This window comes from Lactuca saligna, chromosome 2, assembly GCF_052625555.1.
Source record: "Lactuca saligna cultivar CGN05327 chromosome 2, ASM5262555v1, whole genome shotgun sequence".
In the NCBI taxonomy this organism is placed as follows: Eukaryota; Viridiplantae; Streptophyta; class Magnoliopsida; order Asterales; family Asteraceae; genus Lactuca; species Lactuca saligna.
Window position 1 is genome coordinate 122,688,224 of NC_136418.1, and position 23,661 is coordinate 122,711,884.

A 23,661-nucleotide genomic window follows, 5' to 3' on the forward strand; every position below is an offset into this window, starting at 1 on the left:
TGCATGCCACATGGGAACCAAATACGTCATTTTACCCATTAAGACTCTCTTTAAGACCTTCAACTCATGTATGGTGCCATAACAACCATCAAGATTTTTATGCTTTTAACATGTTCAAGGAGATTAGATCTAACATTTCTAACCTATGGAGTTGCTCTAACTCATAAGAGAGGATTCATGGACCAAAAATGGACTCAATACCAAACGCTAACTCAAACTAGCGAAATAATTAACAAGGTCTGGACTTTTTATCTCTAAAAGTTCCCCAAGATGAACTGGATGTAGGATCTAGAAGCTCAACCACGTCCAAGACTTGATCACCACCTTCTCCTTCTTGCAAACCCACTAAATTAGCCATCAAAATCACTTTTAAGCTCAAGAATCACACTCTCTTGAAAACTATGGTTTAGGGCAGAAAGATGAAATGAAGGCTATTTAGGGTTTGATCCAAATGGCATAAGAGTGCTTAAATAGGGTTCATGGACCAAAGATTATGGTTTTGTCTTAAGCCACATACTCCCTGCATATGCGCTAGAACGCCCCGCGTACGTGGTGTATGTCCGCATCCATGCCATCCTAGTACGCTAAGTGTATGCATATGTACGCCCAACGTACAAAGGGACCTCATGTGCAAAGATAATTTCATTCCAAGGGTTAAAGGGTAAATAACTGCATTTTGAATGTTACAAGTCCCCTCCCCCCTCCCACTTGAATTAGACTTCATCCCTGAAGTCTTCTGCTTCGAATAATTCTAGATAATGCTCCCTCATTTCTTCCTCAGGCTCCCACTCCAACTTGGAGCCACTCCAGTGCTGCCATTGCACCTTCACTAGGTTTACCACTTTGTTACGAAGAGCTTTAGTTTTCCTGTCCAAAACTGCAATGGGCTTCTTAACATATTTTAAGCTCTCGTTCACCTGAATTCCATCTAACGAGATAACTGTAGCCTCATCAGGTACACACTTCTGCAACTGAGACACATGGAAGGTGTTATGGATATAACTGAGCTCATCAGGGAGATCCAACCGATATGCAACCTTTCTGATCAAGGAAGAGATCTTGAATATACCAATGAATCAGAGTCCCAACTTTCCCCTCTTCCGAAATCGGATGACACCTTTCCAAGGTGACACCTTCAGCAAAACAAAATCCCTTACCTGAAACTCGAGATCTAAATGGCATCGGTCAGCATAACTCTTCTGACGACTCGACACAACCTGCAGCCTGTCGCATAGTTGCTGAATCAACTCGGTGGTCTTAAGCACTACCCCAGTGCTTCCCATACTCGGTGACCAACTTCCCCCCAACAATTCAAAGTCCTACACCTTCTTCCATGCAACATATTGGATGGGGGTCGGTCAATACTAGCATTATAACTATTGTTGTAGGAGAACTCTACTAGTGAAAGGTAAGTATCCCAACTTCTTCCCAAATCCAACACGCAAGCTCTAAGAATATCCTCGAACGTCTAGATCGTCCATTCACTTTAACCATCGGTCTGGGGGTGGTACGTTGTACTAAAGTGAAGAAGAGTTCCTAACTCTTCATGGAACTTCCTCCAAAATCTGGAAGTGAAACGAACATCATGGTCCGAGACCACGGATACCGGCACCCCGTGCCGACTACCACCTCCCGAACATAGATCTCTGCTAACTTCTCTGCAGATATGCTCTTGGTGATCGGAGTAAAATGTGTACTATTGGTTAGTCTCTCCACAATAACCTATATAGAATCAACACCATGCGCCGTCTTGGGTAACTTGGTGATAAAATCCATAGTAATCTCCTCCTATTTCCACATGGGTATGGGTAATGGTTGTACCTTGTTGTGAGGTCTCTAATGTTCGGCTTTGACCTTCCTACAAGTCAAACACGGCTCAACAAACCATACGGCCTCCCTCTTTATAAAAAGCCACAAATAGTTGAACCCCAAGTCTCAATATATCTTTGTGGCCCCCGGATGAATAGAAAACTTGGACTTATGTGCCTCCTCCAAAATCTTCTGCCTCAGCTCACCAGATGTCAGAACCCAAACCATACCACACTGGGTCAATAATCCCTGACCATCTCGAACAAATAATGGGATCTTCCCTCTAATCAACTCGATTTTCCAATTTTCCTTATTCAATCCTTCTATCTGAGCCTCTTTGATCAAATCTAGAAGGGGTGAAATAATGGTAATCCTCAAGAAAATATCCTAGAGCGGTGAGCACACAGCCTTGCGGCTCAAGTCATCGGCCACCACATTGGCCTTCCCAAGGTGATACAATATATCGCAGTCGTAGTTTTTCGCCACATCTAACCACATCCGTTGTCTCATGTTCAAATTCGGTTGATCCATCAAATACTTCAGGATTTTGTGATCGGTGTAAATGGTGCATTGGACCCGATATAAATAGTGACTCCAAATCTTGAGGGAAAACACCATCGCCCCCAATTCCAGATCATGTGTGGGGTAATTCACCTCATGAGGCTTCAGCTGCCTCGAGGCGTAAGCAATCACATTCCCTCTCTGCATCAGGATAACTCCCAGACCCGAAATAGAAGCGTCACAATAAACCACAAAATTATACAATCCCTCGGTTAACGCAAGAATTAGGGCCTCGCATAATTTCTTCCTCAAGGTCTCGAATGCCAACTGCTGATCTAAACCCCATCGAAAGGTCACATTCTTCTTGGTCAGGCGGGTCAAAGGTACTGAAATCTTGGAAACATCCTGAACAAATCTCCGATAATGCCCCTCAAGACCCAAGAAACTCTGAATCTTGGATGCGTTCCTCGGAACCTCCCAACGCATCATAACCTAAATATTAGTCAAGTCTACCAATATACCTCCTTGATTGATGATGTGCCCAAAAAAACTGCACCTCACGCAACCAAAACTCGTATTTGGAGAATTTGGCATAAATTCGTTCCCTCCTTAAAGTCTCCAACACCTCTCACAAATGCTGCTCATTTTGCTCCTTGGTCTTAGAGTAGACCAGAATATCATCAATGAAAATAATCATAGACTGATCTAACATCGGTCTGCAAACCCGGTTCATGAGATCTATGAACGTTGTTGGTGCATTGGTGAGCCCGAAAGGCATCATCACGAACCCGTAATGACCATAACGAGCTTTGAAGTCCGTCTTCTGAACATCCTCATCCCTGATTCTCATCTGGTGGTACGCTGACCGGAGATCAATCTTTGAGAACCAAGATGCACCCTGAAGCTCATCAAATAAGTCGTCGATCCTCAGAAGCAGGTAACGATTCTTCACTGCCAGCTTGTTCAATTCCCAACAATCGATACACAACCTATGTAACCCATCCTTCTTTTTCACGAACAAGACCGATGCTCCCCACAGGGAACTACTCAGTCGAATAAAACCCTTGTCTAGCAGCTCCTACAACTATATAGATAACTCCTGCATCTCAGGCAGTGTCAGGCGATAGGAGCCGAACCAAGAATCAAATTAATGGGGAACTCGACCTGCCTCTCAGGAAGCACTCCCAGCAACTCCTCTAGAAAGACATCGGGAAAATATCATACGATCGGTACCCTGCTCAACTCTATCGCGGTCTCAAGCTGTGAATCTGAAACGTAAGCAAAAAACCCAGAACAACCCTGTTGGAAAAGCCTACTATCCCTTGCAGCTGAACAGAGTGCTACCCAATGTGTGGCTCTCTCACCATGAATGGCTAATTCTCCCCCACTTGGGGTTCGAAACATCACCAACTGCCACTCACAATCAATCACGACTCCATTGGGTCCCAACCAATCCATCCCGATGATTACTTTCAATCCTCTCAAAGGAATCGGTACCAAGTCGATCGAAAACCTCTCGCGGAACATGCTCAAAACACCTCTTCAGCACACCCTTGCAGCACTCACATTACGGTCAACGCAATCTCCAGCACAAGAGGGGAATCTAAAGTCCCCGCAACATCACAAAATTTCTTAATTACTGAGCGCAAGAGATACAAAGGATCGGGTAGCCCCAGAATGAAAAACAACATGAACCGACAATTCATTGACCAAAAAGGTCCCCATACAAAATGATAACAACATAAGCATAACAAGAAAGCAATAAATGATAGAGATAAGTCACATACCAGTAATTGATGGGTTTTGAGCATTCTAACACTTCCTAAGTGTACATGCAACCCTAATAACCTTGGATCTATGTTTGTCTAATTGTCATGCAAAGTTGAATTCCAAGGTTATATTCCTATCTAGCATACATGGGGAACAATTTTAACTTAATGTATAGATAGAATAACTTACCTAGTTATTGTTTGTGTTCCTTGAAACCTTGTGAGCCTAGCACCCCAAGTGTGATGCCTCAAATGCTTCACACAACACCAAATGCTCTTGGAAGAACTTATGAGAGAACACACACTTCTTCGAAATCGGCCAAGCCCTCTTGTTTCTTAGTGTAGCTGATTTTAGGTGGAGAACATGTTACTTATATAGTGTTGACACATCTAGGGTTAAACCCTAATGTGTCATGACTCTTCATTTCCATGACCCATGGGTTTGTAACTCCCATGGAGCATCCATGGAGCATCATATGGGTGGAACCCAACTTGATAGTCCATGGAGCCTTTTAGCCCACTATACAAGATATGGATGATTTACATAATCAACCCATATATTTAATTAGTTATCTTTTGATCACATAATTAATTCTAAATTAATTCTTGATCAAACTAATCAAATAATATTATTAATATATTAGAACTTATAATATATTAATAATCTCCAAGTGTTATTTCTCTCATTTAGTCTATCCAATTGCATGGTGCCATGCAACCCAAATGGTAACATTCGGTGCCGCACAGGTGTAACATACACATTCAGTTATATGGTTTTGAGCATTGAGTTCTAACAAGATAGTTTTATGAGATTTGAAGTAAACTAGGTTTAGAATCATTCAGGAAATATTTGAAGTATGATGAGATTCCGATCAAAATTCAATATCAAAATTAATGAAAATATAACAATTAAGTTGGAAAGAAGTAAAATTGATATTATTGAAAGTTGTAAATTATCTCGTTAGAAACGTTTAGGAAAAAACCTCATCGAAATCTGAGTTATAACGAAGAAGTTATGACTTATCAAAGTTTCGCGACAGAACCGATACGACGTCATATGACGTAAAAAGTGAGTTTACGATAAACTACTTTTTTTTTTTAGCTTTAGTGATCTAAATGAAAGTTGTAGTATTCGTTAAATCTAGTAGTTACATAAAAAATAACGTCCAAATCTGGCTTCGTATGACGAAGTTGATTTTTCTAAGATTCGGAATAACAATGTACAACTCGAAATTCAAATTATAGATCAAGCAATTTTTAGCTGACACAACCTAAACGAGAATCGAAGATCTCGTCAATAGTAGTTCAACGATAGAAAAATAGACGAAAACGGACGTCGGACGAAGAAGTTATGAATTTTTAATAGACTTTTCCTGTCCTGGCCTGTTAAAAATGTAATATAAAAATGAAGTCAAAATTAGCCGACGGAATCTAAACAAAAGGTGTAGAGTATAATTTCACCTATGTGTGGATACAAAGAACGTCAAAAACAGAGATTGTATGAGAAAAATATGAATTTTTGAAGTTTCAGACACAAACTTTGAGGAGGTCGTATGCCCAACGTACTTGAGTTACACCCCGCGTACTCGAACAAGGTCCGAGATCAGCCACGGCGCATCTTCTTCAGATGGAGGACACCAATCTCGCACAATTGACATGTTGATGACACTAAGCTCCTACGCCCATCGTATGAGGTTGCGGTTAGCATAGAACATCATATGCCAGTACGCCCCGTGTATGCGAAGATTACACCCAGCGTAACCTGGGGGTTCGGCCACTATAAATAGAGTGCGAGGCTGCCCGATTTTTTTTACAAACATTTACACTTGTACACCCTAAAACATCTCTCAAACTATCCTAACAACCCCCCCCCCCCCCCCCCGAAGCCAAGAGAATCACCCCAACACCCGAAGACCCCGAGAAAATAATCTTTTCAGTTGAAACTCTGCCCGCACAAAGCCTGGTTCTCAACAAAAACTTCCGGTTTCGTCAAAGAAACTCATTTTTAGAAACGAAGTGCTGCCCAAATTATCATTTTATCATTTGGTTATTTCACGGTGAGTTCAATATAGGGACAATTGTATGTAATGTGTTATATGTTCAATGTGCTTTCCTGTGTTATTCTAGTTTTATGTCATTGATCGTGTAGAGCATGTCTCGTATCACTTCTGGTATTGGCTTTGAGCCTTTGACCATGTAGAGCATGTCTCTTATTATTCTGAAATCGGATTTATGCTTTTGTCCATGTAAAGCATGTCTCGTATCACTTCCGGTATTGGCTTTGTGCCTTTGGCCATGTAGAGCATGACTCGTATCACTTTTGGTATTGGCATAGGGCTATGTAGGGCTGAAAGCCTATATATTCTATCAAAATGATAATCTGAAATTGTATTTTCTGTGCCACTTGGGCTGAAGTCTTATTGTTGTATATCATGTTGAAATTTTTGTATCTCATTGATTGTAATCATTGGTTGATATGGAAAACTTGTCATATGATACACATGTCTTTGTTGTTCTTTGTTCTTCTTTGCTTCTGTCATATATATATATATATATATATATATATATATATATATATATATATATATATATATATATACATATATATATATATATACATATATATATATATATATATATATATATATATATATATATATATATATATATATATGGAATAACATTATTTTGTAACTGTTATTGAACTCACTAAGCGTCACCGTTTATCCCTCTCAGTGGTTAACTATTGCAGGTGATAAGCATCCAGTGTAGATATATACTGTTGTGTAACATCCCGAAATAGTAAGAGTAGAGTTGAAGGGCTAAAATTGTAAATTTTGAAGGGCAACTCGGCGAGTCCATGGATGGACTCGGCGAGTAGGGTCGCGACTTTGGTCGCGGGTCAAGTGGCCTACTCGGCGAGTCCAAAGATGGACTCGGCGTGTAGGTGTTGAGTGGAGAAAACCCTAAATCCGGGGAATAAGCCATATTTAAAGAGCATTATATCCTCTCCCTAGCCTCTTTGATCCCCCTTGAAGTCCAAAAACCCTAAAAAGCGTGATTGTGGAAGATTGGAGTGCATTTGGAGCTTGGGGAGGTGTTTGTTGAAGAAATCTTGAAGGAGAAGAGGCTTGGATCAAAGGGCTTTGCTTGGATTCGAGTTTCATTCCAGTTGGGGTATTCTTTTGAGGTAATATCTCGTTCTTGGGCTATTACTCATATGGATTCATCATTTTGGGGTTTATGGGGAGCTTATCCTTGTATGTTTTAGAGTTTGGAGGTTAGATCTGAGGTTGCTACCTCAGATCTGGAATGGGGAAGGCCTAGAGAGAATTAAAGTCCCTGTGTTTGAGTGCTTAGTGAAGCCATCATGTCCCAAACTCTAGCTCTAAAGTGAATAAGGCCTAGATCTCTTTGGATTCACGTAAAGTTTGCCACTTTACGTGATGGATGGATTGTAGGAGGCTAGATCTATGTTTTGGATCAATTACATGGCCTGGAATGCTTCTGTATGGATTCAGACCGGTGGTACTCGGCGAGTCACATGGATGGACTCAACGAGTTGCTTGAAGATGAGCTGGAACTTGACGAGTTGGATGAACAACTCGGCGAGTAGGTTGAAGATAGCCTTAGACTCGGCGAGTCTATTCTTGGACTTGGCGAGTCTTTTCAAAGAGTCCCAATATTTTCTGGTTAAGTCGAGAATCGGTGAGTCAAGGGATGACACGGTGAGTTGGGTGTGAGTGGACTCAGAGTTGTTGGACTCGGCGAGTCTCGGGGTGACTCGGCGAGTTAGGTCATGGAGTGACGGAAGTTCTGAGCATAGGGACTCGGTGAGTCATCGGGTTGACTCGGCAAGTAGAGTCAGTCAGGGGTTGACTTTGACTTTGTCCAAGGTTGACCAGTTGTCTTCCAGGGGTATTTTGGTAATTAAGGGTATATATTGAGTTGAGTGTTTTGGTGTTCAGTGGAGGAGTTCGTGTCGCAGTTCGGAGCAACGGGATCTTATCCTTTCAGCCGGCATTTTCAAGGTGAGTTATCCTTACTATATCAACAGGGTCTAAGCCACCAAGGCCGGCCCTTTTATCGGATTGAGATCCGGGTATCTGTTGTTATGTTATTGCTTTGATATGTTTGCATCCTGGTAGTTAGGATGGTATTCGTTAGGGACCTGGTTAGGGTCAGTATCCTGGTATGTAGGGTGAGGCTATGCTAGTGACCGGTTGGGTCGGTATCCTGTTAAAGTATGTTGTGATATGTGATCTGCTAGATCGGTTGCTTGAATATGAATTGTTATGTGATTGCTTGTTTATGTGCACATGGTTGTTTGTACTGGAGTTGGGTTGAGGCGGGTCCTGCTTCGTGCTGTAGGACAAGATACCCAGGGCAGACCGGTTACTCCGAATGCCCAGTGAGTGGTCCGGATAGGCTGTAGGCCCCACGAGGGTGGACCAGACGTGCCGAGGCTCGGAGAGTGGACCAGGCCAACTGAAGGCCCAATGCGGGCGGACTAGTCATACTGTAGACTCAGAGAGTGGACCAGGTGAGTTGAAGGCCCAGTGCGGGCGGACCAACCACACTGCAGACTCGAGGGACATGATTGGACACGGAGGCTGGACCAGGTGGACTGAAGGCCCGGCAAGGCGGACCAGTCCCACAGTAGACCTGATATGCATGGCTGTTCTGTGATTCGTTATGAGATAGCATGTTATGTGTATGGTATATGTGGTTGGTATTTTGGGGGTATCTCACTAAGCTTTCGTGCTTACAGTTGTGGTTTAATGTTTTTCAGGTTCTTCGGGAGACTGTGGCAAGGCGAAGGCGTGATCGTACCGCTCCTCATGATTTTGTAGCAATGTGACTTTGGGAATACTAAATGATTTGTATTGAAAACCTTTTTGTAATAATTTAATGAAATCGGGTTGTTTTTGAAAAATTAAAATTTGTTGGATTTTTCGGTCGTTACAAGTTGGTATCAGAGCCTTGGTTTGAGTGAATTGGAGGAACACTTGTGTGACTTCAGTCTCAAATCGAGGAGGGTTTTCAAAAGAGAATTTAAAATGGTTTTCAAAATAAGTAAAGGAGGACGCGGAGGTACGATCAGCCGGAACCAGTAAGTAACCCCAAAATACCATACATGATATTTGTTTTATTGAGCTTTGATACAACAGCATGCTAGAGTTAGGCTAGGGATCTTCAGGTTTTCTTGATGTGTTTCCTGATTTATGATGCCTGCTAGCCTAGGGTTTTCTTGTGAGAGATTTCTAGTGTTCCTCTAATTGTGAGGATAGAGCGTTGTTATGTATGATTTCGCTAGGGTGTTGTGGAAGTACATCATACAAATATGGGTAGATGTGGAAGGTAGTATCGGCCCGTACTACTGAAAGCACAGGACCCATACGCATATCAGGGAAACCATGACCTCTAGGGTTGGGTTGAGAGTTGGTTCCCGGGATAGTGGGAAGTGTCTGAGATTTTTGGTGGTTTATTTTCAGTATGGAGATTTCAGGGCATGCTGGGAGTGGATCCGGGTCAGGATCAGGAGCAGGAGAGGGAGTTCCGGGTGGGTCCGTACCGCCCGAGGTCGTCGGTCGGATGAGTATGCGCGAGTTGGATGCGAGGATTCGTGAGATCCTACATGATGAGGTTGCTGCATTGTTTCGGGCTGAGCTGCCAGAGTTGTTTGGGTCGATCAAGACCGCCATGGTGGAGTATTTTGATGAGCGCTATGCGGCACTCACGGAGTCGGCTGCCGCAGCGGCTGTAGCAGCGGCAGGGGGAGGAGCTAGTAGAGGTTTTCAGTATCGGGACTTCGATAATACAAAGCCTCCCACCTTTGATGGAGTTCAGGACCCGATCGTTGCTATGAGATGGTTATCAGAAGTGGAGGGATGTTTCTTCACGTGTTCATGCCCTGCTGATCAGAGGGTGAGGTGCGCACTGAACCTGTTAAGGCTCGGGGCAAAGGATTGGTGGAGGGTGACCACGGAGTCATATTCGGATGCGCAGAGGGCTGCGGTTTCTTGGGATCAGTTTAGAGAGATGTTCATCACTCGTTATGTTCCGCAGGTCGAGAGGGAGAGGTTGGATCAGGACTTCCTTGAGCTGAAGCACGAGTCGGAGTCGGTGACGGAAATCACCATGATGTTTACTGAGAGGGAGATGTTTTGACCTGAGTTCGCTTTAGAGCAGGCTCGGATGTCCCGATATCTGAGTATGCTAAAGAGATAAATCAGACAGTTTGTGTCCGCACAGAGGTGCGAGACCTTGCTGGAGTTGCAGGAGGCCGCCAAGCGACGTGAGTTAGAGATTGAGTTGCAGTTGCGTGAGCTGAGGGAAGCTCCGGTTCAGTCGCAGCCGGCAATGAAACGGTCTAAGACCGTTGATTCCAGGATGGGAGATCAAGTCAGCCACGTTTTTGGAAAGTGTGGGAGGGGTCACATCGGAGTTTGTCGGTCCGGTGGTACATGCCGCAAGTGCGGAAAGGAGGGACACTATGAGAGGGATTGTCGGCAGTCAGTGCTGGTTCGGGATTTGAGGATATGTTATCATTGTCATCAGGTTGGACACTTGAGGGTCAACTGTCCACAGCTTGCTACAGGACCGGTGCAGGCTCCAGCACCAGCCATGTTGAGAATCACAGGTGGAGGTCAGGGTGGAGCGGAGCCCCCAAGGGCTTAGGGTCGTGCTTTTCAGCTTGTAGCGGAGGAGGTTCGAGCAGTGCCGGATGCAGCTGCGGGTATGTATCTTTCTTGTTGTCTTGTTTATTATGATTATTGTGGAGTATCGTTTATCTGCTAGTCTTGTTGGGTGATTTTCGTTTTGGTATCCGTTGATCCTTGAGGTTTGGCATGGGTATAGGTTAGTATTTCGGGTTTTTGTTGGTTTTCTTTTGTGAGGATCATTGGTGTATGCGGCGTTGATTTGAATGTCGGGTAGCATCTGCAGTCTGAGGAATGGATATTTGAAGATTGGGTTCCTTTCGAGCGGGACGATCGGTGTAGAAATGTGTTTTTGCGAAGGTTGCTAGTGCTAGTAGGAATCAGTTTGAGTGTAAATGTGGGTTTTGTGCAAGGTTATCTTGGGAGGTCGGTGATAGCAACCGGGGAGTTGGTAGTCAGTGCCTTAAGTAGGGGAGAATTAGAGAGTTCTCCGGAGGATCGACGAGTATGAAAGGTTGTTTACCTGCATGGAATTCAGTAGTGTCTCGGTCAGCCAAGGGCATTGGTTGGTATGAGTAAATGGCAGGCGTGCGGGGCGGGATACAGACCAAGAGCTTGAGTGTGCAGGGCCTGGGATCAGGTCGGGATCTAGTATGTATGATGGAGAGAGAGTTCGGAACCCCTAGGGGGCTAGAACATTATGCATGGGAGGTTTTACCGGAGAGGTAACTCGGAATGTTGATTGCTAGTTGAGCGGTCCGGATAGACTGAAGGCCAATGGGCGTACCAGTCAGGCTGAAGGCTCGGTGAACGGTCCAGCTAGACTGAAGGCCCTGGAGGGCGGTCCAGGTCTGCTGAAGGTTATGAGAGTGGTCCAGTTTGACTGAAGGCCTGGTAAGGCGGTCCAGTCATGCTGAAGACTCCACATGTGTCGTTAAATCGGTGCGAGGTAATGGATTGAGTATGTCGCGATATGATAGCGTTGCAAGGTCTGGCCCCGGATATTGATTGCAATCATTGGAGGTAGTGCATGGACTTGAGAGTCTTCTCGGGTGGATTCAGAGTATGTATGGTGCATGGGATAGCGGTTACACTATAAATAGGTAGTGTAGCGTTGGGTGAGCACCGTAGTACTTGTCGTGGTGACAAGGCGGTTGAGTGGTTTTCCTTGGTAAGGAAAAAGGGAGGAATGTAATTCCGAAGGAGAGTGCAAATTCAAGGAAGTGAAAGCGGCAGTGTAGAGTTATGATTAGAGTGGTTCGACGGTGGTCATTGAGCAACGTGTGCGGCGACGGTTTGGGATGACATCATGAGGGGATGTCTGCTGGGGTCGTAGAAGGCATTTCCGAGGCTGTAAAGTCAAGAGGATCGTAAGGGATGCAAATATGGAGTTTTGGATTCCCAACTTGATTTCGGTAAAGGATTTGTGTATCAGTGGTTCATCCTGAGGGATGTTTTGAGGGTCGTCAGAGTGATGGGTTTCCTAACCCGAGGGTGCTAGAGCTAGTTTAGCATGTGCATGCGATTGCAAGAAGAGAACTCATGGGAGTTGCTCTGAAGAGGGTTCCTTTCTGTAAGCATGGAATGGATAGAGTTGGACTCGGATCGGGAATCGGGTGGTGCATAGTTATTTATAGCTTATATGGGTCGAGTAATGGTTGTGATTTGGAGCAGTGATGCATCATGGGTGGTACTCAGTGGTTGTGTGTGGTTATCAGAGGGTAAAGTCGGTGCCCGGTTTGAGACGGTGGTCAGGACATCGCAAGGAAGGAGAAAGTGAGTTCGAGTTTCGATGGGTATGCCTTGAGGGACCTGGTCCGGTTAAGGCCAGGTGGCGTGTTGTTGGATTATATTTGGAGATGAGTTGCCGTAGGCTTCGAGGACGAAGCCTAATTTAAGTGGGGGAGAATTGTAACATCCTGGAATAGTAAGAGTAGAGTTGAAGGGCTAAAAGTGTAAATTTTGATGGGCAACTCGGCGAGTCCATGGATGGACTCGGCGAGTAGGATCGCGACATTGGTCGCGAGTAAAGTGGCCTACTCGGCGAGTAGGTGCTGAGTGGAGAAAACCCTAAATCCGGGGAATGAGCCCTATTTAAAGAGCATTATATCCTCTCCCCAGCCTCTTTGATCCCCCTTGAAGTCCGGAAACCCTAGAAAGTGTGATTGTGGAAGATTGGAGTGCATTTGGAGCTTGGGTAGGTGTTTGTTGAAGAAATCTTGAAGGAGAAGAGGCTTGTATCAAAGGGCTTTGCTTGGATTCGAGTTTCATTGTAGTTAGGGCATTCATTTGAGGTAATATCTCGTTCTTGGGCTATTACTCATATGGATTCATCATTTTGGGGTTTATGGGGAGCTTATCTTTGTATGTTTTAGAGTTTGGAGGTTAGATCTGAGGTTGCTACATTAGATCTGGAATGGGGAAGGCCTAGAGAGCATTAAAGTCCCTGTGTTTGAGTGCTTAGTGAAGCCATCATGTCCCAAACCCTAGCTCTAAAGTGAATAAGGCCTAGATCTCTTTGGATTCACGTAAAGTTTGCCACTTTACGTGATGGATGGATTGTAGGAGGCTAGATCTATGTTTTGGATCAATTGCATGGCCTAGAATGCTTCTGTATGGATTCAGACCGGTGGTACTCGACGAGTCACATGAGTGGACTCGACGAGTTGCTTGAAGATGAGCTGGAACTCGACAAGTTGGATGAACAACTCGGCGAGTAGGTTGAAGATAGCCTTAGACTCGGCGAGTCTGTTCTTAGACTCGGCGAGTCTTGTCGAAGAGTCCTAATATTTTCCGGTTGAGTCGAGAATCGGTAAGTCAAGGGATGACTCAGTGAGTTGGGTTCGAGTGGACTCAGAGTTGTTGGACTCGGCGAGTCTCGGGGTGACTCGGCGAGTTAGGTCGCGGATTGAGGGAAGTTCTGAGCATAGGGACTCGGCGAGTCATTGGGTTGACTCGGCGAGTAGAGTCAGTCAGGGGTTGACTTTGACTTTGTCCAAGGTTGACCAGTTGTCTTCCAGGGGTATTTTGGTAATTAAGGGTATATATTGAGTTGAGTGTTTTGGTGTTCAGTGGAGGAGTTCGTGTCGGAGTTCGGAGCAGCGGGATCTTATCCTTTCAGCCGACAGTTTCGAGGTGAGTTATCCTCACTATATCAACAGGGTCTAAGGCACCAAGGCCGACCCTTTTATCGGATTGAGATCCGGGTATCTGTTGTTATGTTATTGCTTTGATATGTTTGCATCCTGGTAGTTAGGATGGTATTCGTTAGGGACCTGGTTAAGGTCGGTATCCTGGTATGGAGGGTGAGGCTATGCTAGTGACCGGTTAGGTCGGTATCCTGTTAGAGTATGTTGTGATATGTGATCTGCTAGATCGGTTGCCTGAATATGAATTGTTAGGTGATTGCTTGTTTATGTGCACATGGTTGTTTGGACTGGAGTTGGGTTGAGGCGGGTCCTACTTCGTGCTGTAGGCCAAGATACCCAGGGCGGACTGGTTACTCCGAAGGCCCAGCGAGCTGTCCAGTTAGGCTGTAGGCCCCACGAGGGCGGACCAGACGTGCCGAGGCTCGGAGAGTGGACCAGGCGGACTGAAGGCCCGATGCGGGCGGACCAGTCATACTGTAGACTCAGAGAGTGGACCAGGTGAGTTGAAGGCCCAGTGCGGGCGGACCAACCACACTGCAGACTCGAGGGACATGATTGGACATTGAGGGTGGACCAGGTGGACTGAAGGCCCGGCAAGGCGGACCAGTCCCACAGTAGACCCGATATGCATGGTTGTTCTGTGATTCGTTATGAGATAGCATGTTATGTGTATGGTATATGTGGTTGGTATTTTGGGGGTATCTCACTAAGCTTTCGGGCTTACAGTTGTGGTTTAATGTTTTTCAGGTTCTTCAGGAGACTGTGGCAAGGTGAAGGCGTGATCGTACCGCTCCTCATGATTTTGTAGCAATGTGATTCTGTGAATACTCTAAATGATTTGTATTGAAAACCTTTTTGTAATAATTTAATGAAATCGGGTTGTTTTTGAAAAATTAAAATTGGTTGGATTTTTCGGTCGTTACATGTTGGAAGATTTAGAATAGTTAATACTATTAATTTTGTACTTATTGCCTATGTATGTTTACGAATTATAAATTTCTGGGTAGTTATGTAATATACATACACACACACACACACACACATATATATATATATATATATATATATATATATAACTTTGTAAAAACCACGTTAGTCAGTTTGTATCCAGTCATTTGTAATAGGACAATATATGTAAAATATGTTTATGAATATGCATGTAGCATGTTTGGAGTAATAATGTTAAGTATGAAAGGGATCTTTCAACGGGCCCCATCAGTGATCAACTGGAACGCTCTACCCTTCACCGTAGGAGCCTCCGCCTTGTCTTGGCAGCCATCAGTAATCCTCAAGGTGGCTAGCGTAGGCGCCACCACTAACCCCACCAAACAATCTTGGACAATCGGTCTTTTATGGACAGTCCGGTTGTAGTGGAAACAAACTAAGCCCTTCTTGGGGCACTCCCTACTCATGTGGCCTGGCTGGCTACAACCATCACATACTAAGCCTGCTGCCCGATAGGCTCCACTGTGTGGCTTGCCACACTTGGCAAAACGGCCCTGTCCTTACTGGCCTCTGCTAGGAGGATCGGAGGTCTTAGGCTTTTTAGCCTGACCTACTGCCATCTGTACCTGCTCCGACTACCGCTTTTTTCGGAGCTCCAACTCGATTTCCCACTCACGGACCTTCTCAATCATGTCATTCAAGGTTGAAAGCCTTGGAACTCAAGTAGAATTCACATGAGGAATGTAATAACAAGTACCTCGGTAGCTAATAATGGACCCAAAAACCCAATGCTTAAGTGAACCGAAGAGGAGATTTTTGAAGACCTTTTGCATCTCTTGGAGCCCAAAGATGAGATGAAGACCCTAAGACATCTGTGAACATGAGGATTGTGACAAGTAATCTTTATTGACTTTGCGTGTAAACTTAGTATTATCTGGTGTACTCTTCAGAGTCACCAAAGCCAGTCACTTTGTAACTGTTTATTATCCCCATGTAACTTTTGGACCTCCATAAATAGAGGGTTCCACTCCATGTTTATGTGCCAATGCTGAACTTATTAATATAAGATCTATTATCTCTATTCTATTGAAGTCATCTGATTGATACTTTATCCGAGTCCCTCTTCACTTATGTTGTTCATCATTTTCTAACTTGTGTTTGCATGCAAACCATGTTAAGATTCAACTAAGTGTCTATTTGTTTAATGCTTATTGATATAACTTGCTGCTATTTACATTCCTTACTTATCTGCAATCTAACTTTGTTATTGAGCTAACAAAGATCCATTGAGATTAATTAATATTCTGCAATATATTATCTTGTTACAAACTTTTTTTGAAGTTCTTCTCTCAACAATTAGTATCAGAGCCAAAGTGGTTGCTTTTTAACTCCTTTCAGAAAATCGAAGCTCTTCCTTAAAAAATAAATAAATAAATAAATAAAAACTATGATTTAAAAGGCCTTCTATACCACTAAAGCTCAATAAAACAAGGAAAACAGCACCAGCTTATTCCTTAAACGCTTCAAACAATGTTGGAGGTTCTAATAGAGCTCTAATACTTGGTCCAAGTGAATATCATCATTAGTATCAAAGAATGGAAAGATATTTAAAGAGACTCGGAAGAGACGTGTGGAGATCTGTAGAAGAAGGACCTCGTGTCCCTATTCTCACTCCCATTACAGGTGATGGTGCTCAAGCAATACTTGGAGATGGTCAGGCGGCCATTAACAGACCTACCAAAAATGATCTTGAAAAGATGGAGAAAGATGCAATCGCCTTCTACGAAATTTCATGTGGCGTTGCTTTAGATAACTTTCACATCATCATCAAATGCGAATCTGTTAAAGAGATTTGGGATGTACTAAAAAATCTCTACCAAGGTTCTGAACAAGCCCAAGACAAGAAGCTCACTACTACTCTCAATGAGTTCACCAACTTCAAAGCTCTACCTAGTGAAAGTCTTGATGACTCCTTCAAGAGATTCAACTTCAAAATCACTAAACTCTCAAATGTTGGTACTGTCAGAAGAAACCATGAAACCAACATGTAGTTCCTGAATGGGTTAGGAAGGAATTGGACGACTGCAAAAATGATAGTTCAAGGAGATCAGAAGATCCAGACACTTTTACTGTTTGAACTTCAAGATCAAGAATTCCCGGTGTTAAAAGAATGTGAAGATATGGGTGGATCACTTGCTTTAATGGCACAAGCTCCTCAATATGCCATCAAATCACCACAGTCTCCCTGTCCCATAGAGTCATTATATCAACATTCATATGATAACTCACTGTAGTCATATGAAGCAGATGTAGAACTAGATGATGAGGAAGAGCTCCAAAATGCCATAGCCTTCGTCAATCAACATTTCAATCGACTCCTATCACCCACTTTTTGCAAAATCAATAGTTCACTAAACCACCTTTCAACCGAAACTTCAACCCGCTACACAATCATCCACGATATCATAGAAACCCTCATCACCAACCTCAGCCTCAAAATGCTCATCATATAGATTCCAATCTTAAGGAGACTCCACAGACTATCAAATCACCAGAATTCGACATTACTACTAAAGACAACAAAATGGAGTTCTTATCTATAACAGACACTTTGCAAGAGATTGTAAAGCAAATATGGTGAAAGACAAAGCATTCTATCTAAGAATGTCTTAGGAGATGGAAGATAAGGAGAAAGAAAAATCGAAAGCATGTGTAGCTCAAGTTCGTATGGATCAACTGGTTTGCTCTTCGGGTGATGAAGATGATCAGCCTGACAACAAAAAGAAGAGAGGAAAGATATGCATGGTGGCAACAATTGAAGAAGATGAATCAACCAACCTGCAAAAGAACTATTGCTACATGGCAATGGAATGGGACCCTCAGCATTGTTAAACAGGTAAAACATATGATTCAGTCTAATAATTATAGCATGCATGATTTTGAATCTCACTTAGAAAGACTAAATGAAACGTGTACTTTCGTCCTTATAGACTACTACAAAGCCTTAGATGAAAAGAACATAGAGACCTAAGAGTTGTATCACGTGAGAGGAAGACTATTAAACAAGAAGTTAAAGGACACAATGTTAGAAAAGATATGTTGTTAGAAAAAGATGTTAGGTTACTCAGTGAGACTCGGTTAGAAATTGCTTTCAATCAATAGGATTTAGCCCGAAAGGAAATTGTATGTTTGAATCGTCTAATTGTAAAGTTGTTTAATCAAAATGGGGCCATCGACATTACTTAATAATGTGACTGTCTATAATACATATAATTAGAGATGGTCCAATGGGTACTCTACCGAAGAGAACTCTTCTCCCCGGTTTGATGCCTAACGCCTTTATGTCCCACCAGACCATACCTTTCATTATCCAATCAATGATAAGACTTTTCCTGAAGACATTCGATGCCACTTAGGTACACTTCATGACCTCAGTAACAATTGTGTGATCGAGGAGATTCATCCAGAATCCTTGGGAAACTTAGAAACTTCCTTGCCATTCATTGGTACGATTGGTCCTAATTCCCATTCCAGTCATGTAGTGGACGAGGAAATTGTTATCGCAGGACCTAAATACCACTCAACCTTTGTTATCAATAAAGACATAATCTTAGATTAACCACATATGTCCTCTAAGACAAGTCACAACAAAGATCTGTCGTTGAACTTCTTTGCAGTTCTTCGATCCTTATTACCAACAAATGACATCTCGTAGACCCTAGTCAAGTCCACATCGACTCTTCAACCTTTCACACATTTGACTTTGGACAGTGCTCTCAAAATCATTAACTCTAGAGTTCCGATGATTTAACTTCTAGGTCAATGTCTAGATCAAAGAACCTCAAAAAACCTCAAGTAAATGCCTCTAATGTTGTCACACCATAACTTGAGGAAAATTTGGCTCTGAAAAATGAAGTCAGATCCCAACTTGAAAAGCAGGAAGCTGAATCACAAATCAAATCTTTCAAAACTCAGGCCAAATTTTCAAACAAAAGGAATTTTGAAAAATCCACCACTATAAAAACTTTTCAAAATGACACTGCAGTCGATAGATCTTGTTAAAAAGCATGTACAATGCGCAAAAATCATTCAAAATCAACAAAACTCTACGTACTCACAACAAGGTCAAGTACTTATCACAAACTTCCTTAAAAGAATAAAAAATGAAGGGTATTTTGAACACTCCACACTTTTCAAAATCCCATCAATCAATCAAGAAGTCAAAACCTATGTTTAAGTCCTTTAGCAAGTCATCTTCAAACACAACAGACTATTCAGTAAGGCACAACCCAAGGACCAAGCAAAATAACCAAACCATACCCTCCAGACACTTTGACCAAGTACAGTTTGTGGATTAATGAAAAGAAACTCACATTTGACTTCTACCCACTATCAAGCAGGACACGTCAAATCCCAACTCGAAATGTCCAAACGAACGTGAAACATCATGGACAAAAACAAATAAGGAAAAAGAAATATCTTCATCATTCCCACATGCATACATCTGTTAGGAATGTTTCCCATGTTACTCTGGGCCCCAAACTAGTTTGGGTGCCGAAATTAATCAACTGATTATGCAGGCTATGTGCGAGGAGGATCATGAAGAAGAATGGTTGATTGATAGTGCCTCCTCCTTGCACATGACCGGAAGGTTAGACTACCTTCATGACTTCAGGCCAGTCAGTGGTGGCGGACACTTCACCTTCGGGAATACTACAAATGGGATAATAAGTGGATATGGTGTGTTAACTACAGGAAGCTTCTCCATTCAATGAGTAGCTTATTTAGATGGTTTAAAACACAACTTGATCAGTGTCGGTCAATTGTGTAAGGCAGGTCATTGGGTAGATTTTGACAACGAGTACTGTTACATCATGAAAAATGATAGAGCGAAGTATTTGATCAAGTCCAAAGCTGAAGGAACAATGTACCCACTAGACATTCCTTTAATTATCGACAAACCACAACTATGTTTCTTGTCAAAGTTATTGTCCGAGGTTAGTTGGATATGGCATTGAAAGCTTGTACATCTCAACTTCAGATACATCAACAATTTAGTAACTGGAGAGTTGGTTCGAGGACTACGGATTCTGAAATTCAACAATGATACTTTGTGTCCAACGTGTGAGTGTGGTAAACAAACCAAAGGAAGTCATCCTTTAATAACTGATTCTTCAATTGCTGAATCTCTGGAGCTCCTTCACATAGACCTTTGCGATTCTTCAGCTATAGCCGTCTTCATCATAAAAAATACATTATGGTTATAGTTGATGACTATACTCGTTTTACTTGGGCCTTCTATCTAAGACTAAAGTCAGACACACTACAAATTCTGATCAACTTCATCAAAGAAATAAAGATACAAATCAAACTGCCTGTTAGAAGAATAAAAAGTGATAATGGTACCGAGTTCACAAATCAACTATTAAATAGCTTTTTAGTATCAAAAGGAATCATCCATAACTTCTCAGCACCATACACACTGCAACAGAATAGAGTAGTGGAGACGAGGAACAGAACGTTGGTCGAAGCTGCTAGATTGTTACAACTAGCATTTTTAGCTAGGAAATTTTGTCTTCATATAAAATCAACTCTTGGATAGCTTGTAATCTAAGTCGATGTCATGTACTATGCTCATTCAAAATCAACCATTTGAATCAAAACTCCTGAGTGAAGTCCAACCTGTGGCCAAAAGTCAAGCACGTAAAATGTTGGAGATTCTCAAAAGACTCCCGCAACCATTCAAGTCAACACTGACTCACCCGAAGCAACCCCCACCATCTACTCTGATATGGAAAGTGTATCAGTTTCATTAGATCATGGAGACAAAACTCAATCTGGATTACCAATGGATCCAGATGTCGATACTTGCCACACAAACACTTCAAACACAAGTTGCACTGTAAGGTCCTTGTTCAGAGACCCTTGCGAAAATATAGTCGAGGATACACTTAGTTTCAGACCAAGGAGACTGGGGAAGCTCTGTAAATCTTGTGTTGTTAATATTACGACCAAGCGCCCTAGGCATGGTGAGCACCATTGTGCAAGGATCCATGGACCCGAGCGACACCTCAACGCGATAAGGAATTAACAGATATACTTCTGATGACACATGGTCTCGATATTGACCAACAACTGAATCAGGGATAATGAAGTTTGAAGCATTCAAAAGGGAACTCCATGCTAGGAAAGAAGGGAAATTTCAACAACAACAACAAAAGGAGGAGTCTGTTTTTCATGTTGCCAAGTATTGGTCCACTGCCATCAACAATGCCAAAACTATCTATGACATCCTAACAATTTAGAAATGGGTGTCCGATATGGAACAGAAAGTTCAAAAGGTTCAACCTTTGGAAGACAATGTTGGCGCTTCAAAGCCTCCTCTCACCAATATCGAAGTTCACGATTCCAATGAAAGATGAACATAGATTAAAATAAGTTATGAAACACTCTTCAGGTTAGATGATGACAATCACAATGAAGTTCAAAAACCCTACCCTTACAATGACTTTATTATGGTTCTAGATGATGAGGAATCCATTGGGTCGCATCATTTTACTTCCAAGCCCAAGCAAAAGAAAAAGAAGAAGTTGGTAGTGTCAAGAAAAGAGTTCATAGGTATTCAGTCTAAGGTGGATCAAATTCTGACTACACTCACGTCTGCATCCCTGAAGACAATTGAAGAATCAACTCAACAATCACTAGTCGACAAAGTTCAAGCATTGGAAACAAGAGAGAATTTCTCTACTGATAGAATGCTTAAGCGGTCGGAAATGGGCATTCGTCAGCTGGATAACCAAAGAGCTATCGATCATCGGTAGTTCATCTCGAAAGCCACAACTCTCATCGATGAGGTGAAGGATCTAAAGAATGAGCTTTAGAAATCCATACAATAACAAGAAAACAAGTCTCAACAACTCATCAATGAGACTCATCCGGCTTATGAAGTAGGTTATGCAGTTCTTCACGACACTATCAAAGTGTTAACAATCTCTTATAGAAAAAGAAAGTGTTGATGAAATCCTTCGTCTTACCAAGGGAATTTATCAAACACTTTTCAATCCTGACATGCCAACCAACAAGGAAGTGAGTGATCATATGGAAACCCAATTCAATACCACCTTACAAAAGCTTGATGATCTAAAAGTTTGGTTTGAGGAACAAATAGTGTCTTCTTCCTTAAAAGGGAGAAGTAAACCAAACCACGGAATAAGGATTGAAATTGTTTCATCCTCAAATCTGCAAAGTTAAAAATCCCTCGGTGAACCAACCCAACACTTCTCCTCAGCACCCAACTCCTCACGATTATACTTGGCATTCAACTTCTCACAATTCTCCTCAGCATTCAACACCTTCTGCTTCTCCTCGGCCTCAAAATGTTCTTCACTTGCAAAATTCAGAGGAAGATGTTTTGTCAATTCACTCCAATGATTCCCCAACTACGGTTCAAAGGAAACAAGATTGGAGTGCTACAAAATTTGCAGATGAAATATAGGGAGCCCAAGGCTTTCACACCACTTTTGATGAAACCATAATTAACTCCTGGGTGATCTAACCTGAAGAATCTTGGACTCAGAATACATTCCATGTCTCACCTATACAGAACTGCCTCATGATGGGTGTTGGGATATTCCTATCTCACCTAACTCCAAATACTTCCTTGTTTTTCAATCCTTTAAACTCACTGTTCCTGACGACCCACGACTTCCCATGGAATTTGAAAGAATGAATCTTTTTCATGCCCGACATGGTGATAAGTTTGAAAATATATGGTCGAATGATAAACCAAAAGGAGTGAAGACATACAAGGCCAGAAAGTTCATGAAAAGTGAATTCTTCCAATACAACTTTTCCCGTAGAGGGTGTTACTATATTAGAACACAAGCAGACTTCACGTTCATGAACCCGGAGGAAATTTCTTGATTCCCTGAGTATTTCAACTAAAGGTTGAGAATTATCCAAAGATGAAGGATACTTTTGAAAGGGAATGTGAATTTATTAAGGACCTGGTATGCGACTTTGGGAATATTGATGTTGAAATCCACCTCATACTTGCTTAGAGATTCGACTTCCCTCCCTTTGAACCTATTCCAACAATCACTAAAGGTTATGAAGATATGAATCTCGGGGCAACAAATTTTCCAGAGCTTAGGATCATTTACAAGAGGTCTCAATCAAGTCCAAAGTTCTCCATCCCAATCACGACCATTCATCGTTTAACCAAGAAAAAACTAGAGATTACCCTGACTGCAGTTCAAAGATCCAAACACACCACTGAAGAAGTGAAGTTTGAAATTACCAGGAGGATCAAATGGCTTTTTGAAGTTAGGAAATTCTGGTGGATCCTTATCTAATTTCTCAAGCTCAATCAATGAAGAACTTAGCTGCGAGATCACTTTGGGGAAATTGTTGATACAAGAAAGTGACCCTCTGCAGCTAATAATGGACCCAAAGACCCAATGCTTCTGTTAACCGAAGATGAGATTGTTGATGACCTTTTTTCATCTTCTGGAGCCCGAAGACAAGATGAACACTCAAAGACATATGCGAACATGAAGATTGTGACAAATGATCTTTACTGACTTTGCGTGTAAACTTAGTATGATCCAGTGTACTCTTCAAAGTCACCGAAGCCAGTCACTTTGTAATTGTTTATTATTTACCTGTAACTTTTGGACCTCTATAAATAGAGGGTTCCGCTTCATGTTTATGTACCAATTCTGAACTTATCAATATAAGATCTCTTTATATGTATTCTATCAAAGTTATTTAATTGATACTTTATCCGAGTCCCTCTTCACTTATGTTGTTCATCATTTGCTAACT

The 23,661-nt window shown here is 42.3% G+C and overlaps 1 protein-coding gene across 1 annotated transcript; it reads right to left on the reverse strand.

The window, feature by feature from the left end:
• Positions 1-713: 713 nt before the first annotated feature.
• Positions 714-1,283, reverse strand: LOC145030045 (uncharacterized). Its single transcript, XM_078978481.1, has 2 exons — positions 1,158-1,283; positions 714-1,058 (listed from the first exon to the last, which is right to left on the reverse strand). The coding sequence occupies exons 1-2, from the start codon at positions 1,281-1,283 to the stop codon at positions 714-716; spliced, it is 471 nt and encodes a 156-aa protein (XP_078834607.1).
• Between the last annotated feature and the right edge of the window lie 22,378 nt (positions 1,284-23,661).

Excerpts from the sequence above, each read along its gene's own strand:
- LOC145030045 (XM_078978481.1), bottom strand. The coding sequence starts at position 1,283 with ATGGGAAGCACTGGGGTAGTGCTTAAGACCACCGAGTTGATTCAGCAA. Across the intron at positions 1,059-1,157 it reads ATTTAGATCTCGAGTTTCAG|ATCTCTTCCTTGATCAGAAA; the intron begins GTAAGGGATTTT and ends GGTATATTCAAG.